Genomic DNA, 17,222 nt, shown 5'->3' on the forward strand with positions numbered 1-17,222 from the left:
TGATCTGCCCTCCTCAGTCCCCCAAAGTGCTGGGAATACAGGCATGAGCCAGGGTTAGACATTTTTAGCAATACCAAAAATGATATTGTATCTCTCTTAATACATCAAATTAGGAGGTACATTATATTCAACTCTTTATGTTTGTGGGAATTTTTGCTTTACAAACTTTTTTTTTAATCTAGTAACATTTATAAATGCTTAAAATTCAATTTGGATTTTGAGTCACAGCTAGAAAACCTTTCCCTACATGAAGGTTAAAGATGAATTCACCCGTGTTTTCTTGCATAATTTCACTTTTTACACTTACGCTTATGAAGAATTTCCAAGGGCATCAGAAAACGCTAATGTAAATGTAGCTAGATAGGAAACAAACATGCTGTATGTTCAGTATGATGTCAGACTTATGATAATAAACATGATGTCAAACTTAGGAAAATAAAATTTTGTATATTAACAGTGGTTATCTCTGGGTGGTGAAAGTATCAGCATTTTTAAAATCTTTTACTAGTTTCCATATTTTTAAAATTTACTCAGTAACTATGCATTATTACTTTTCTAATCAAAAAGAAGCACAATGTGGTTTTTAAACATTTCCTAATATTCTCCAATGTCCCAAGAAAGCATGAAAATTAGTTGAAATGACTGACATATTCCAGGAATCTCTGTATAAAGTTGGCTGCTCTAAATGCCAAGCCAAATACTTTAGAGAACTCTAAAAAGAATGAATTAGAATGATTACAATAATTTTATTATGTTAGTGACAGATGTCAAACATAGCATTCCTTTTAGGAACATCCTTGGAGAGAAACAAAACTCTGACAGTGGATCCACTTACATGATATATTTGGGAGGAGAACAGTGGGACAGTTGAGAGCAGGAGTGTCGGAGCCAAGCAGATGAGGATGTAGTCCTTGGTAACACAGATGCCACCTGTGTCACCTTAAGCAAGTTAATTAGTTTCTCTCACATGGGATAGGGCTGGGTGCAGTGGCTCATGCCTGTAATCCCAGCACTTTGGGAGGCCAAGGTGGGCGGATCACAAGGTCAAGAGATCGAAACCATCCTGGCCAACATGGTGAAACTCCGTCTCTACTAAAAATACAAAAATTAGCCGGGCATGGTGGTGCGTGGCTGTAATCTCAGCTACTGAGGAGGCTGAGGCAGGAGAATCGCTTGAACCCAGCAGGCAGAGGTTGCAGTGAGGTGGAGATCGCACCACTGCACTCCAGCCTGGCAACAGAGCAAGACTCTGTCTCAATCAATCAATCAATCAATCAATAAAATAGGGTTAATATCACGCTCAGAGTTGATGTTTGCATTTGATATCATACAGTGTATCAGGCACTTAATAAATGTAGGTGCCTAAGTGCTTATTAAATAATTATTCTTTTGACCTTTCCAGACAAGGCCACCTTCTAACCAAAAAAATCGTTCTAATTCCTTGAAGGGGATTCACTGCTGACCTTTTCATTGAAATTTTCTCCATTGTTTCAAGTTTCTGGTTGACCTCCCCACATGACATGTTTTACTACCCTGTGCCAAAACTGTACAGAGCAAAATGAGTAGCAGCTCTATTTCAAACACTCGCAAGGGTAGAAAATAGCACTGGATGGTTACTGGGATAAGAGGAAAACTGTTGGAGTTACTTGCAGTGGCCAATCCTAGAAATCTCTTATACGAAAGAGGTTAATATGCTGAAGTGAGAGACATCTGGCGGGGGGTGGGGTGTGTGTGTGTGTGTGTGTGTGTGTGTGTGTGTGTGTGTTAGTTATCTTCCCAGCACAAATTCATAAAAGCTGTCATTGCTAACCATTGAGATTAGAAATTTTTTCTGGGTGCAGTGGCTTATGCCTATAATCCCAGCGCTTCAGGTGGCCAAGGCAGGTGGATCACCTGAGGTCAGGAGTTCGAGACCAGCCTGGCCAACATGATAAAACCCCCTCTTTACTAAAAATACAAAAATCAGCTGGGCATGGTGGTGGGAGCTTGTAGTCCCAGCTACTTGGGAGGCCAAGGCAGGAGAATGGCTTGAACCTGGGAGGCAGAGGTTGCAGTGAGCTAAGATGTCACCATTGCACTCCAGCCTGGGTGACAAGAGTGAAACAAAGAAGGAAGAAAGGAAGGAAAGGAAGCAAGGAAGGAGAGAGAAAGAAAGGGAGAAAAAGGAAAGAAGGAAAGAGAGAAAGAAAAGAAAGAGAAGAAACAAAGAAAGAAAGGGAGGGAGGAAGGAAGGAGGGAGGGAGGAAGGAAGGAAGGAAGAAATTTTCATAGGAAGATGCCATGCACTAAGTGGAATGGACTTGGTTACTCTCAGGACTTCCTGGTGATGACTGCATAGACAATAGCTCATTTCTCAGGACTTCGCATTGTACTGTTACCAACAGGAAAAGCAAAACTGTCTTTGGCCCAACAGGCCAGTGCCCTTTATTTTATAACGTGATGGCATAAACATGACTGCCTATTTGCTTATTTATATAATTGAATGATTTGTAATGGGAGAGCCTCTCTCATTAGTGCAGCTTATAAAGACTCCCCTCTAAACTGTTTCAGTGCTCCTTTTTAGAATCACGAATGAATATTTAGCTGGTATCACTCTAACTCCAATTCTGATTTGGTTCAAAGACTCTTTTCAAAAAGGCATTCTTTTACTTATGTAGACTTAGCAGATGGCGTAATTATAAACTTAGGGTTGCAGAACTAGAAGTCTCTTGGCAACATTACACTGTTTATCCTTTGTATACAAAGCATGGAAACCAAACCACAACTCAAAGAATCACCAAAAGAATATCTGATTCTTAGCTGTGGTTTAGCTTCAGAATTAGTCTAGCAAACCAATGTTGTCCTACCTAAGTGTGTAAGTGTTGTTACAATAGAACTTTTTGTTATCTTAATATGTGATCTGCTAAGTAAATAGTATATTATGTTGATGTGTATACTCTGTAAGGACACGAAGAATTTAAACTTCAAAGGATTACAAAGACATAATAGAAATGTATTAAGTGTTGAAACTAAGCTCTAATTAAGTAGCATGGTTTATAAGGCATCCATTTAACATTTGATTGAAAAAATCTTCATTCTTTAAATTTTGCTTTCTTTTTTCTTTTCTTCTTTTTTGGTAGACCTAGTGACCAATGGATTAATCAATAAACCCCAACCCCTAGAGATTCAAGAGCGACAGAAGTCATCAGATATCCTGGAGGAACTAATTGTTCAAGGAATAATACAAAGCCACAGCAAAGTATTTAGAAATGGAGAATCATATGATATCATGGCAAGTAATTTTTTAATTAACATTAGCTTATAGTTAAAAGTAGCAATAGAGTATGATTGATCATGACTCATTATTCCCAGCATATGCAAGTTACAATACGAATGACAGCATTTATTTAAGTCAGAGTTTTGTTTCTTAAAATCCCCCCACACCTCTGCACGCCATCTCCTGTGGGTTGGTTCTGTTCTCCCACCCAAACCTCACCTTGAATTGTAATCCTCAGGTGTCGAGGGCGGGACCAGGTAAAGGTTATTGAATCATGGAAGTGGTTTCCCCTATGCTGTTCTCTTGATAGTGAGTGAGTCTCAAAAATCTGATGGTTTTATAAGTGTCTGGCATTTCCCTGCTTGTACTTATTCTCTCTCCTGCCGCCTTGTGAAGAGGTGCCTTCTACCATGACTGTAAGTTTCCTAAGGCCTTCCCAGCCATGCAGAACAATTAAACCTCTTTTCTTTATAAATTACCCAGTCTCGGGTATTTCCTTATAGCAACATGAGAACCAACTAATATATCATCCTTCTCTGTGGACTCAGGAACTGCTCTAATTATTAATGATTAATTAATCCAGTAAAACATATATTGGGTTTTCCTAAATTTGAGAAATAATAGGCTCTACTGAATAACATTCTTTAATTCTTTCAATGATTTTTCTTGAACACTGCCTATGTAATAGGCATTGTGCAGGCCATTAGAAATGAAAAACTGAATTCTGATTTATTCAGTAAGAAAATAGGCCTGACAAGTGTTTTAGGTAATGGATATGCTAAATACCCTGACTTGATCATTATACATGTATCAGAACATCATACTGTACCCTATAAATATGTACCATAACATGTCAATTAAAAATAAGGTAAAACTTTAAAAAAGAAAATAAATAGGCCTAAATGCCAAAGCTAAAACACATATGGCTATACATTTATCCCCATGCACACCCCAAAATCAAACATGAGGAATTAAATAGAATTCTAGAAATTGCTGTACTATTATTTTTGTTTGTTGATTTATCTTGATTGATCTGTCACAGTTTTTCCTCAGCATGAATAATGTTTTTACTCTGATTTTAACTAGCTTGGATAAATCGAGAGTTCTAAAATTTTTTTTTTTTTTTTTGAGACAGATTCTTGCTCTGTTGCCCAGGCTAGAGTGCAGTGGCACAATCTCAGCTTACTTCAACCTCTGCCTCCCAGGTTCAAGTAGTTCTCCTGCCTCAGCCTCCCGAGTAGTTGGGATTACCGACACGCGTCACCACGCCCAGCTAATTTTTGTATTTTTAGTAGAGACAGGGTTTCACCATGTTGCCCAGCCTGGTCTCAATCTCCTGACCTCAGGTGATTTGCCCACCTCGGCCTCCTGAAGTACTGGGATTACAGGCGTGAGCCACTCCACTGGCCGAGTTGTGAATTTTAAAATAAGTTCTGCATAAACCTGTGAAGAAGATAGCAGTTTTAGTTGTGGCTGTTATTTTGTTTTCTTGTTTGGGTTTTTTTGTTTTCTTGTTAGGGTTTTTTTGTTTTTTGTTTTTTAAAGCCAATGCTCCTAGATATGACCAGTAGTCCTTGAAGTACAAGCAGAAGAGAGAAGGTGTAAAAAAGAATCAACAGTGAAAAGAAGCCAGAGAAAAAATGAATGAAAAAGAAAAGAAAGAAAAGGAAATGGCGGGAATAGAGACCAGAAATTACCCCAAAGGCTCCTTAATGGTTATTTATCCCTGTGTTGTAGGGAAAACAGTCCATTAGGAATTAGAAACTCATTATTTAAATCAAATTTTCCACCTCAACTGAGTCATTTAGTGTTTGAATAAAGTTAATTTCCTTCTTTGTGTATAGGGAATGTTGAGAACTCATGAATAAAAGCCAAAGTGGAATTTTCTTTTGAAAAAGGAAAATAAATCCTGCAGAAAGTATTTGGGGGAAAGGAAAGGAGATTGCCAAACCTTGTGAATAACATTATCAGGCTGCCAATAATAAGAGGATGTGAGGGGCGGGGGGGGGAAAGGAAGGTAAAAATGAATCATATAATGAAAAGATAATGCCAGCATAATGACAATTTACATTTGCACAATGCCATCATGATACAAGGCATTTTGGAGTGCCTTATCTTATTTGAAAGTCCTAAAAGAGGGATAGGTTTTTAATATCAAAGGGAAGAGGAAATTTTTTTTTCTAGCTGTAGGTGAGTCTCTAGGGGTCAGAAAAAAAGAAGGCATGTCAAAAGGAAAAAATAAAGCAAGTCCGAGGGGAGACAGAGAGATTATGGAAACATCCAGTAGCTAAACAATGTCTTCTTAAGGGAAATGCTATAGACACCTTGATGTATACATACATACGCCAGTAGAAATCACATTAAAACATTCTCTGTGATTCAGTTGCCAGCGATGAATGAGCTCTGACCTAGACCTTGCAAGGGAGCCTGCAAGTTTAATTAATATAAACTACCTTGTGAAAGAGATGCACATTTTAAAAACTAACTATGGCCTGGACTTTTAATAACATCATTAAGTGAACCAAAGATGAAGACTACTTTTCATATTATAGGGGCATAGAATGGTTGTTGAGAACGTTCTCAAAAGGATTTAAATGTGGCAGGCTGTCAGAATAGCACAATTCTTTTTTTTTTTTTTTTTTTTTTTTTTTGGCTTTGGTATTAGACCAAGATATCCTAACATAAGCCAGTCTCGCAACAGACCTGGCAGCAACACACACCTAGAACAGTGGTCCTTAACCCACCTGTACATTGGAGTCACCTGGGCATATTTCAGACATCCCAGTGTCTAGATCCCACTTCTGACCACACAGCCTGGGCATGTGACCCTGCTTTCACCCTTCTGAAAGCTCCCAGGCAATTCCTTTCGGCAGCCCCATTGAGAACTACTGCCCTGAAGGTTCACCAAAACTGTCCACAAAGCTCTCAAATTCATTACCAAAGCTGGGAAGGGTTAAAACTTTTGAAATCATTCCTGATTCCCTATTCATTGTGAAAGAGAATTCTGAAATATTCCTGAAAATATACCATTTCAGGAATAGGAACTAAGATTATACTCAGGAAGCCTAAGGAAATAAAAAAGAGATGCAATTTCTGTGTCACAGATAAAACCTTGCAATTCAGGGGTAGCTGAGAACATATGTGTGTCAGACACCAGGTGTCTTGCATATTTTGGGAAGAGTTATGAGGCCAATGTAAAAGGATGAGAATGAATATTGAAGGACTGAGAGGGGAACCATATTAAGAATGGAAATATTAGATAATATTAATTATTAATAATATTAATACTTTGAACTATCTAATATTTAATAAGTTTTTTGAAACCTACACCTGATAAAATTGGCTAAAAACAAAATAAGAAGTCAAGGGAAGCAAAAAAGGGATGGTCAAAAAAAAAGGTATTATGATGTCAGCAGTTACTAAAATGTGGTGAATCTTAACAGACATGTAAATATGATTTCTTCATTGCTCTAGAGAAAAACATTCTTCTAAATAAAATATTATGGGAAAAATAGAATACATGTGAAAATGCTTTGAGTCTCATGCTCTACCAACTGAACTAGCCATGCAGCCAAGGAGAATAGTTTAAAAATAAGACTTCTTATGTGGGCCAGTCGTGTATTTAAATACCAGGGCATTTGAGACGTAGATCTGGCAGCTTCTTAGCCAGGTCATTATCTTTCATTGAGTTATTTAGAGTGAAACTGAATAAAGGATGTTGAAAACTGAGGGTTCACCTTCATGAAGTTCCCCCTTCTAAATCAGGGGCATTCCCCAAAAGCCAGTCTCTCCCTAGAGGTCCAGGGGAGGATCTGTGTCCACCACAGAACCCCTTTGTCTTTTTTCTTAATTTTTATCATAAGCTTGCTGGTAAATACTGCAATAATTCCATAGTGCTCTCTGGATAACCAGCTTTCAAGAATGTTTATGCTAGAATATTTTGTGCTTACTTAAAAGTTAAAATCAGGCCAGTTTCGGTGGTACATGCCTGTAATCCCAGCACTTTGGGAGACCAAGATAAGCAGATGGCTTGAGCCCAGGAGTTCGAGATCACCCTGGGCAACATGGTAAAACCCCATCTCTACAAAAATAAAACTACAAAAAGTTAGCTGGGCATGGTGGTGTGCGCCTGTAGTTCCAGCTCCTTAAGAGGCTGAGGCAGGAGGATCACTTGAGCCTGGAAGGTCAAGACTGCAATGAGCCATGATTGCACCACTGCACTCCAGCCTGGGTGAAAGAGCGAGACTCTGTCAAACAAAAAACCCAAACAATGAAAAAAAAAGAGTTAAAATGTGCCGGGCATGGTGGCTCACATTTGTAATCCTAGTGCTTTAGGAGGCTAAGCTGGGAGCATTCCCTTGAGTCCGGGTGTTCAAGACCAGCCTGGGCAACATGGTGAGATTCCATTTCTACAAAAAAAAAAAAAAAAAATTAACGATATGTAAGAAATATAAGATTAAGAAGCTAAGTATCAGATTGTTGAGTGAATCTTTCAGTGTATTTTTAAACATTCTAATGAGACTTAAGTGACTATATTATAAACAAACATTGGTTTTATGTACATATGTCAGTATGTGTATGGACTTGTGTAGACCTCTTTAGAGAGATATGATTGGCTCTCATTTATCCACATAGGTATTATTGAGTTCATCTTTTATCCTAAATTCATTTCTCCCTGCCACTTAGCACGTCCTGGGTCTCCCTACCTGAGACTCTGTGAATTCACAATTGGCTTCTGTGTCTGGTCAAAGTTTATTCCCGTCTCTGTGTGACTTCTGTATTTGGTAACCTGTAGTGTAGTTGGAGAGTTTGTTCACATTGCATAAGAGTTCTAACATTATTTATTGAACCTCATGGAGAGTTTTTTAAGGAGGAGGAAGTTGACTGAGTTAGGACTCAATAACGCCAGTTAATGATGAGAGTGACCTTCCCCAGGAGGTCTAACGGTGACAAAACAAGAATGAAGGGATCTTTTACAGGAAGCTTTGGCCTATGCACAGGACTCCCTTAAGGGAACAAAATGAAGACAGGTTCATCCCTCGGTCAATAGTTAATTAAGAAAGCTCTGAGGAATACACAGTGTGTGTAAGAAGTAAAATATATAAGTTAGTAGCTAGAAATGGGACTCAAATCTAATTGCAGCATTTTGAACGTGGCAGTCCTCTAAAGTATTCTTTAAGAAAATAATTGAACTGGTAACTTCTGTAGGTTGATTTTGTTGTTGATGATTTGTTGTTGTTTCTACTGGTAGCACCTCTCTAAGCATAAGGTGGTCATTGTTATCTTTTTTTATTTTTAATTTTAAAAAGAAACAAGGTCTGATTACATTGCCCAGGCTGATCTTGAATTCGTGAACTCAAGCAATCCACTTGCCTCGACCTCCCAAAGTACTGGGATTACAGTGTGAGCCACTGTGCCTGGCACATTGTTAACATTTTCAAGTGCCAACATTTGATAAATTCTGACTTCATAACATTCAGTTCTAAAGAATACAGGTATCTTTCTACAGGTTTTTTATTTTTTTACTTAAAATGCGGAACTCAAAAAGAACATGGGTTGTACAAATAGGATTACCTTCCCCTATGGGGAGGATCATTTTAGGATTAAGCAACATGGAGGAGGTGACCAAAACAGAAAATCCAACTTCTCTCAGAACTACTGATCCCAGAATTTCAGTCAAGGTTCAGGCTCCCATGTATAGCCTAATCTGGCATTTCGTTATTGGATCTTTAATTTTTAATTTTTTTTTTTTTGAGACAGAGTCTTGCTCTGTTGCCCAGGCTGGAGTGTGGTGGGGTGATCTCCACTCACTGCAACCTCCACCTTCCTGGGTTCAAGCGATTCTCCTGCCTCAGCCTCCTAAGTAGCTGGGACTACAGGCACATGCCACCATGCCATCTAATTTTTTGTATTTTTAGTAAAGACAGGGTTTCACCACGTTAGCCAGGATGGTCTCGATCTCCTGCCTTCGTGATCTGCCCACCTCAGCCTCCCAAAGTGCTGGGATTACAGGCGTTAGCCACCACGCCCGGCCTACTATTTGATTTTCTTTTAGCCCTCTATGCATGAGCATCCCTAAAAAAATCATTTTCTTGTTAATTTCACAGTATCTCTAGTTGAACCACCATAGCAAGTATTGCCCTCTCTTTAGCTGGTAGTTTTTGCCAGCAGGAAACCTAAGAGTCAATTGTCATAAAATAATACAAAATGATGAGGGGAGGGGGAACTTGCTTTGACAAAACTATGCCATGGTTTTCAAGTAGTAAAAAACTTTGCACCGCATAAACCATCTGATGGTTTTAAAGGAACCAAAACATCAATAAATGTTTTTTCTTTAGAAGACTTTCTGAGAATCATAGATTTGAAAGCTGAAAAGAAGCTTAGTGGGCCTCTGCCCCCTTGCTGCTTCACAGTTGAGAAAATTGAGTCCAGAGAGAAGAGCTGCCTGGGTCTCCCACTATGCCCTGAGCATTCCTGTTGCCCCAGGGTTGAAGCTCACGCCTGGTGCCTAAGAGTCCCTGGCAGCAGGCTCTCTTTCCTCCCCTCTGTGCTTCCGCCCCTTTCAGCTTTGTCTTAGTTATGATTTTGTATTCTGTCTTTGGAAAAAGTCACTGCTTTGACTGAATGAAAAGCAGCTACCATTTGCTGAGTGGCTACTTTATCCTTTTTTTTTCTTTTTTAAAACCAATCCTGTAAAATATGTATTATTAAACTTATTTTTACAAATGAGAAAACCATGGCTAAAACCATGGCAGAGTTTAAGGAATCATAGAAAGTCAATTCAAGTGCTGGGCATGGTGGTGTACACTTGTAATTCCAGCTATTCAGGAGGCTGAGGCAGGAGAATCACTTGAACCCGGGAAGCGGAGGTTGCAATGAGCTGAGATCACACCACTTGCACTCCAGTCTAGCCGACAGACCGAGTCCATTCCATAGGTCAGCCAGAATTCAAGCCCAGGGTTGACTGGTAATTTGTTTTAATCTGCTAAACTTCCTCTCTTTGATTTATTTTCTCAGTACCTACAGCATTATAGTCTAGAGATATAGTCTTTTAGAAATTACAGTGAATATTAATAGCTCTTTTGTCTTTAATAAAAAGTCTTTAGAGAAATTATCTAGAACAATATTCAGTTCATTTTATAATGCAGCCTTGGAGTTAACCACCCCCTACCCAGTTGTAATAAATCTGTATATACTAACCTAGAAAGACACCCATATTAAGTTAATTGAAGAAAGTAAATTGCAGAGCAGTGTGTATAGTATACCTCCATTTAGATTTTGTTTAACACTACAGATATCCTTAACACATATGTATGTATATACATACATGTGCAGAATAGATATCTGGAAAAACACACACTAAACTCTTTACAAAGCTTCATGTTGAGGACTGGGATTGGGGGCTAGGTGGTTAAATAGAGGATTTGGAGATGATTTGTGTATCAGTTAAAATTTTTATAATCAATCTATATTATCTTAAAACTAATTTTTAAAACAAAAACATATACATTAAAACTTTCTTCATAAATTCTTTATGACAATTTCACTTATTTTGGAACTAGAAATTATAATTAGAAAATCATTATTACTGCTTTGAACTGTTAAAAGGGTAGTTGATTGTATGAATTGGAATTTTTCCCCTGCTGTCATGAAAATATTTGTCAAGTTCCTCCAGCAAAGCTCAGCACAGAGTTGCTGTTCAGTAATTGTTGATTATCTCTTTCTACCACAAAACCAGAAGCAATGAAAACTAATCTCTATCCCAGATGAAAGTAACCTGTAGCTTGTGGAATATTATAAAATCATCAGGTTGAACTTTGCACCTTGAACTATAAATTCACCCCCATTCTCCACTGCTTTTCATCCTATATTCATTCTCAAGACTTTTTCCTTCTTAGGGGTCCTCTTCTATGCAGTCTGAGAGCACCAGCTCTTGTAGAGCCTTTTTTGTAATAGACTGGTGTTTTTAAGGCATCTAATAGATATTATCTTTATAATTCTGCTGTTACCAAATTTCACAGTGTTGTTTTTGTAATCTGACCCTGGAAGTTTGATTTTTAGAATTTACTTTTTATTTATTTATTTTGAGACAGGATCTCACTCTGTCACCAGGGCTAGAGTGCAGTGGCACGATCTTGACTCACTGCAACCTCCACCTCCTGGGTGTAAGGTCTTTTAGGCTGACTGCACCATGGACCATGCTGTGGTAACCTCTGTGACTTGCACGTACACTCCAGATGAGTTCCTGGAACTAGAAAGTCTGAAGTGACTGGAAAATCATGAAAAGGAGAATGATCAACCCCTGCAGTACCTAATTAACTTTGAGACATTCTTCTATTGTTCCTTATTCCTGCCTCAACTGATAAGGCAACTGGACTTTGTGACTGACCTTGGTCATCCTCATGACTCCAGACCCTATGACCCCCTCCCAGCTTGCAAAAGCCGCCCTGAACTATCACTTCTGTAACTTTCCTATAAGACCTATAAAACAAACTCCTATCCCACTGCCCTGCTCTGACTCTCTTTTTGAACTCAACCCGCCCACACCCAGGTGACTAAACAGCCATGTTGCTCACACAAAGCCTGTTTGGGGGCTCTCTTCATTCAGAGCATGTGTTTTAACTGGGTTCAAGCAATCCTCCACCCTCAGCCTCCCAAGTAGCTGGGACTACAGGTGCATGCCAACATGCCTGGCTAAGTTTTTGTATTTTTGTAGAGACAAGGTTTTACTATGTTGCCCAGGCTGGCCTGGACCTCCTGGACTCAAGCAGTTTGCCCACCTCAGCCTCCCAAAGTGCTGGGATTACAGGCATGAGCCACTGCGCCCAGCCTAGAATTTGCATTTTAAACTGTTTATTCTAACTCTTTTGCCCTTCTCCTCTTGCCAGTGAATATAGTTGTTTCTCCATGTAAAAAAAAATATTTTATTCCAGGTGAACATGACTGAGAAGCCATTGAGAAAGCCACCTGCCAGACTAAAAAAACTTGAGATCAAAAAGCAAGAGAAGGATTTCACAATGAAGGACATCGAGGAGAAGATGGAGGCTGCCGAAGAGTGCAGGAAGGTACTGAGTTCTCATATGCTCTAGACTTGAGGGCTTAGCTGTCTGCTAAAGCGATCTCATGCCAGACCTTTCCTATCAGCAGTTTTAAGACAAATTGTATGAATCAATAGTCAGTATTTTATTTTATTTTACTAGTTCTTTTAAGAGACAAAATCTCACTATGTTGCCCAGGCTGGAGTACAGTGGCATGCTCAGAGCTCACTGCAACCTTGAACTCTTAGGCTCAAGAGGTCCCCCTGTCTCAGCCTCCTGAGTAGCTAGGACTACAAACCCAAACCACTACTTGTGGCTAATTTAAATAAAAATTTTTTAGAGATGGTGTCTCACTATGTAGCCAAGGCTGGTCTTCAACTCCTGACCTTAAATGATCCTCCTGCCTTGGCGTCCCAAAGTATTGGGATTACAGGCATGAGCCACTGTGCCTGGCCTACAGACAATATTTTAATGACCTATATGCTTTTTATTGTATGTTTCATGTTTAGTGGCTTTTCTTAACAATTTCCTTCCTGTTGTAAAGGAATAAAGTAGGTTGGGTAGAAATTACAGTTTCATCCATATAGCCTAAGCAAGCAACATCCAGTTCTTGGAATTAAGTGAAGCATGGAGTGTTCTTCATATGAAAAGAGAGAAACTTCAATTAAGTCTGGGGGCAGGAGGGGAGGCAGGGTTGGGGTGTGGTGTTAAACTGAGAGGAGCTGCTGCAGAGCATCAGGCAGCATCACCCCTTTTGCATTTTCACCAAGGGCCCCCATAATCCTCCATGTGCCCTTGGCCAGATGCCGCCTTCACAGCTTTGGTCCAACAGCCTTCATTTCCCAGCTCTCCAATTGGCCTCTCAGAGCACAAGGACCAGACTGCAAGCTCCATGAGGACAGGCCCTGTGTCTGCCTTCTTCAACAAGAGTTTCTCAAAAAATGTTTGTTATACAACTGAATAATGACATAGAGAAGCCATAAATGTTCAATACAAGCAACATTAATTGCAACTTGTAGAAAGTTACTCAGACTCTTTTTCATTCTTTAATACCGCATTTCAGTCTAAAGAAGAAGAAATAAGGAAAAGGCTACAGAGTGACCAACTTTTGCCTTCAGCCAATCATTCAGATTCAGCTAAACTAGGTGGGGCTGAGGTTGCATTTGCCAAAGGACTTCAAAGGGTGAGGTCGGCTGGGTTTGAACCATCTGACCTGCAGGGAGGAAAACCATTGAAGAGGAAGAAGAGTAAAAATGATGCCACCTTGATTGACAGAAATGACAGTGATGAAAGTTTTGGGGTCGTGGAGTCAGACATGTCTTACAACCAAGCAGATGACATAGTCTACTAAGCCATTTTTTTGTGAATTTCATAAGCCGGCATTCATTCTCCCCATTTGTGACATTTGTAGTATATCTCAGATTCTTTGACTGCCTGACCTCATTCCCCTGGGATTTCTGCCTTGGGCTTAAGGATGATTGTGTGGGTTGCATGGGCTGAAGGTTAGTTGAGTAAATTAAATAGCTATGCTAGATTTAATAAAGGAGCGAGGGGGAGACTTGATCAGCTTGGATATTTGGCACTCTCATTTGTGTGGCTTCAAACACTGTGGAGATGTCTTTAATATGTAAGTAAGTGCCTTCAGCTTACGTGAATATGTTCATGCCAAATGAAATCATTCCTGTTCTCCTGCCTGGTGGCGGTGTCCATCTGCTGGTCCTTTAAGACTAATTACATGGATTTGTATTAAGTATTTGAATGATTTGTATGTTTTTTATGCTGTATGTCTACAGTTTCAGAAATTTTTTTCTTTGTGTTATGAAGGAATGAAGCAATGTCTTAAAGCTGGTTGAATTACAGTTTCATCCATGTAGTTAAGTTAGCAATATCTAATTCTCAGAATTATATAAAGAATGGAGTTTTCTTCTTGTGAAAACAGAAGAACTTCAGTTGAGGCTAGGGGTGGAAGGAAGTTGTAGGGGTGGAGGTACACACTGCTACCAGTGTCTGTCTTCCCTGCAGGCACACTGAGCTGAGAAGCTGATGACCCTCATCTTACTGGAATTATACCTTGGTTCTTCCCTCCCTTACCACTCACATCCAATCAATTATCAGGTCTTATGATTATAGATACTTTTTCTTGGGGTGGGGGGACAGGGTCTCACTTTGTACACAGGATGGAGTACAGTGATATGATGTTGGCTCACTGCAGCCTTGACTTCCTGAGGCTCAAGTGATCCTCCTGCCTCAGGCCCCCAAGTAGCTGGGACTACAGGCACACATCGCCACCCCAGGATAATTTTTTGCAGAGATGGGGTTTTGTCATGTTGGTCTCAAACTCCTGAGCTCAAACGATCCACCCACCTTGGCCTCCCAAAGTGCTAGGATTATAGGTGTGAGCCACCATGCCAGGCTATGATTCTAGATTCTAAGGATCTCTTGCATCCATCTTCATACTTCTCCCTTGTCAATACCTAGTTTCGGCCACCCATCATCATTCAACTGGGTTGCTACAATAGTCTTGATCCTTATACAATAGTATCTGTTTAAAACCCCTGGTTGGCCCCCCTTTTATTATTGAGATAAAGCCCAGACTCCCTGGTAAGGATCTCAGCTTTCACAATTCAGCCAAACAGAACCTCTTCCAGTTCCTCAAATTCAGCACACTCACCCCAGGCGCTAGACCTTTGCACATGCTGTTTCCCGCCTCCCTTCTATTCTTCCTGCTCCTTGATTTGAAAAATGCCTTCTTGTCTTTCATGTCTCAACTCAGACATCACTTCCTCTAAGCCCTCTGGTCCAGGTCAATGACCCTCTCACCTTTTGGCACCCTGAACTGTTTCATCTTTGCGTCTATCACCCTGTGTAGAAGGCACCTGATACATTTCCATCTTTACCATTAGATATTTTCAGTTCCTGCGGGACAAAGGAGTGGGTCTGTTGTAATCATGGTTGCAGTTTTTGGTACCTTGGAAAGTGAATGCACATTATAAGTGCTACATAAATATTGCTTCAGTAGATGACTCAGTATGCTTGTACCTCCTCCAGAAGCAGGTGCATGGCTTGTTGGGAACCATTCGACTTGAGGCTTACTCAGCATCTCCTGTTCATACATTCCCTTTGGCCTTTTGTGTATCAGGGGTCCCCAACCCCTAGGCCATGGACCAGTATCTGTCCATGGCCTGTTAGGAACTGGGCCTCAAAGCAGGAGGTGAGCGGCGGGTGAGAAAGCTAAGCTTCATCTGTACTTACAGCCATTCCCCATCACTCGTATTACAGCCTGAGATCTGCCTCCTGTCAGATCAGTGGCGACATTAGATTCTCATAGGAGTGAACTGTGCATGCGAAGGATCTAGGATGCACACTCCTTATGAGAATGTAATGCCTGATGATCTGAAGTGGAGCTGAGGTGGTGATGCTAGCACTGGGGAGCGGCTGCAAATACAGATTAAACTTGGCAAAGAGCTTTTACTGCATAGAGACCATAATAAATCAGTTGCTTGCAAACACATATCAAAACAGTATCCTTGAGTAGCAAGTGACAGTGAAGCTGCATCTGGTGGCAGGCTTTAGAGTGGCAAGTGAGTTGATGTACTTCAATTGTACAGCTGTATCTGGTGGCCTTAACAGTATGTTTGAGGCAACTTCAACTCTCCATATGTTCTGAATTAAAGTCCAGGCAGAATATCCTCACATTGCCACAAAAGCGCTGAAATGCCTGCTTCCATTTCAGACATCCTATCCTTTTGCAGCAGGGTTTTCTGCAGTGACAACAACCAAAATGAGATTATTGAGTAGACTGGACATAAGCAACACATTTCAGATGTCAGTGTCTCCCATCACCCCAGATAGGACCATCTAGTTGCAAGAAAACAAGCTCAGGGCTCCCACTGATTCTACATTCTGCACAGGAAGGTGATGGTGAGTTGTATAATTATTTCATTATATATAACAATGTAATAATAGTAATGAAGTACACAATAAATGTAATGTGCTTGAATCACCTTGAAATTATCCACGCCCCCCCCCCCCACAACGTCCATGGGGAAATTGTCTTCCACGAAACCAGTCTCTGGTGCCAAAAAGGTTGGGGACCTATGTTGTATACGGATACCTCTGTTGTATATGTTCCTATAGCCTGTAGGACTTCAGACACCTACAGCCAGTGAAGTATGACAGTGCTGGTAGAGAGGATGAAGGGGCTTCTTCAAAACTAATTTCAGAGCCAAAACTTTTAGACCTCCAGTCTACTTCTTACAATGTGACCCTGAGGCATGCAGGCTCTCTGTGTCTCAATTACCTTACATGTTAATTTGGGATAGCCCCAGTCATAGAGTTGAATCAAATGAAATAATGTGTTTAAAGATACTGTGTACCTGCTTGCCTGGTTCAGCAGACTGAGTCATCCCACCCCTTCTATACAGATAACTTGATTCAGGGGTGCCCTCTCCACTCCATGCCCGGATGGATCTCCAGGCATTTGGAGGACCCATTCACCTGGAACAACAGCCTGAATCACCCCACCCTTCTTGTGCAGAGATCTTGTTGCAGAAGGGCCCTCTCTGCTGTACTCCCAGGCAGATCTCCAGGCATCTGGAGCACCTAGTCTCCTGAATTAGGAATTTAGGCCCACTCTCATCCCTGTGCAGATAACTTGGGACTGAGGAGGTTTCCGAACTCCACACCTAGGCACAGCTCTGGATACTTGGTAGCCACCCACTAGATTATCCCTCAGAGCTTGTGCTTGTGCCTGCCATTGGGGGATATGCAGGCAAACATGCCTGGTCTGGCCCCACCTGTCATGGCCCCTGTCCCACACTCCAGGGTTGCATAGGGGTGCTCAGATCACTGTGAATTCCACAAATCAGCCCATTGCCTAAGGCAACAGAGAGTTTCTACAATAAACAATGATCAAGTATACACACAGC

The 17,222-nt window shown here is 40.5% G+C and overlaps 1 protein-coding gene across 1 annotated transcript in view; it reads left to right on the top strand.

Moving 5' to 3' along the window:
- Positions 1-14,138, top strand: part of STMND1 (stathmin domain containing 1) — a 29,550-nt gene extending 15,412 nt beyond the window's left edge. Inside the window, exons 3-5 of the mRNA XM_012476597.2 lie at positions 3,120-3,271; positions 12,190-12,321; positions 13,358-14,138. Coding sequence (XP_012332020.2) covers positions 3,120-3,271; positions 12,190-12,321; positions 13,358-13,645 — 572 coding nt within the window. The 3' untranslated portion in view covers positions 13,646-14,138. The remainder of the gene's footprint in view (positions 1-3,119; positions 3,272-12,189; positions 12,322-13,357) is intronic.
- The last annotated feature ends 3,084 nt before the right edge of the window (positions 14,139-17,222 follow it).

This window comes from Aotus nancymaae, unplaced genomic scaffold, assembly GCF_030222135.1.
Source record: "Aotus nancymaae isolate 86718 unplaced genomic scaffold, 86718_ANA_hifiasm-v0.15.2.pri h1tg000051l, whole genome shotgun sequence".
NCBI lineage: Eukaryota > Metazoa > Chordata > Mammalia > Primates > Aotidae > Aotus > Aotus nancymaae.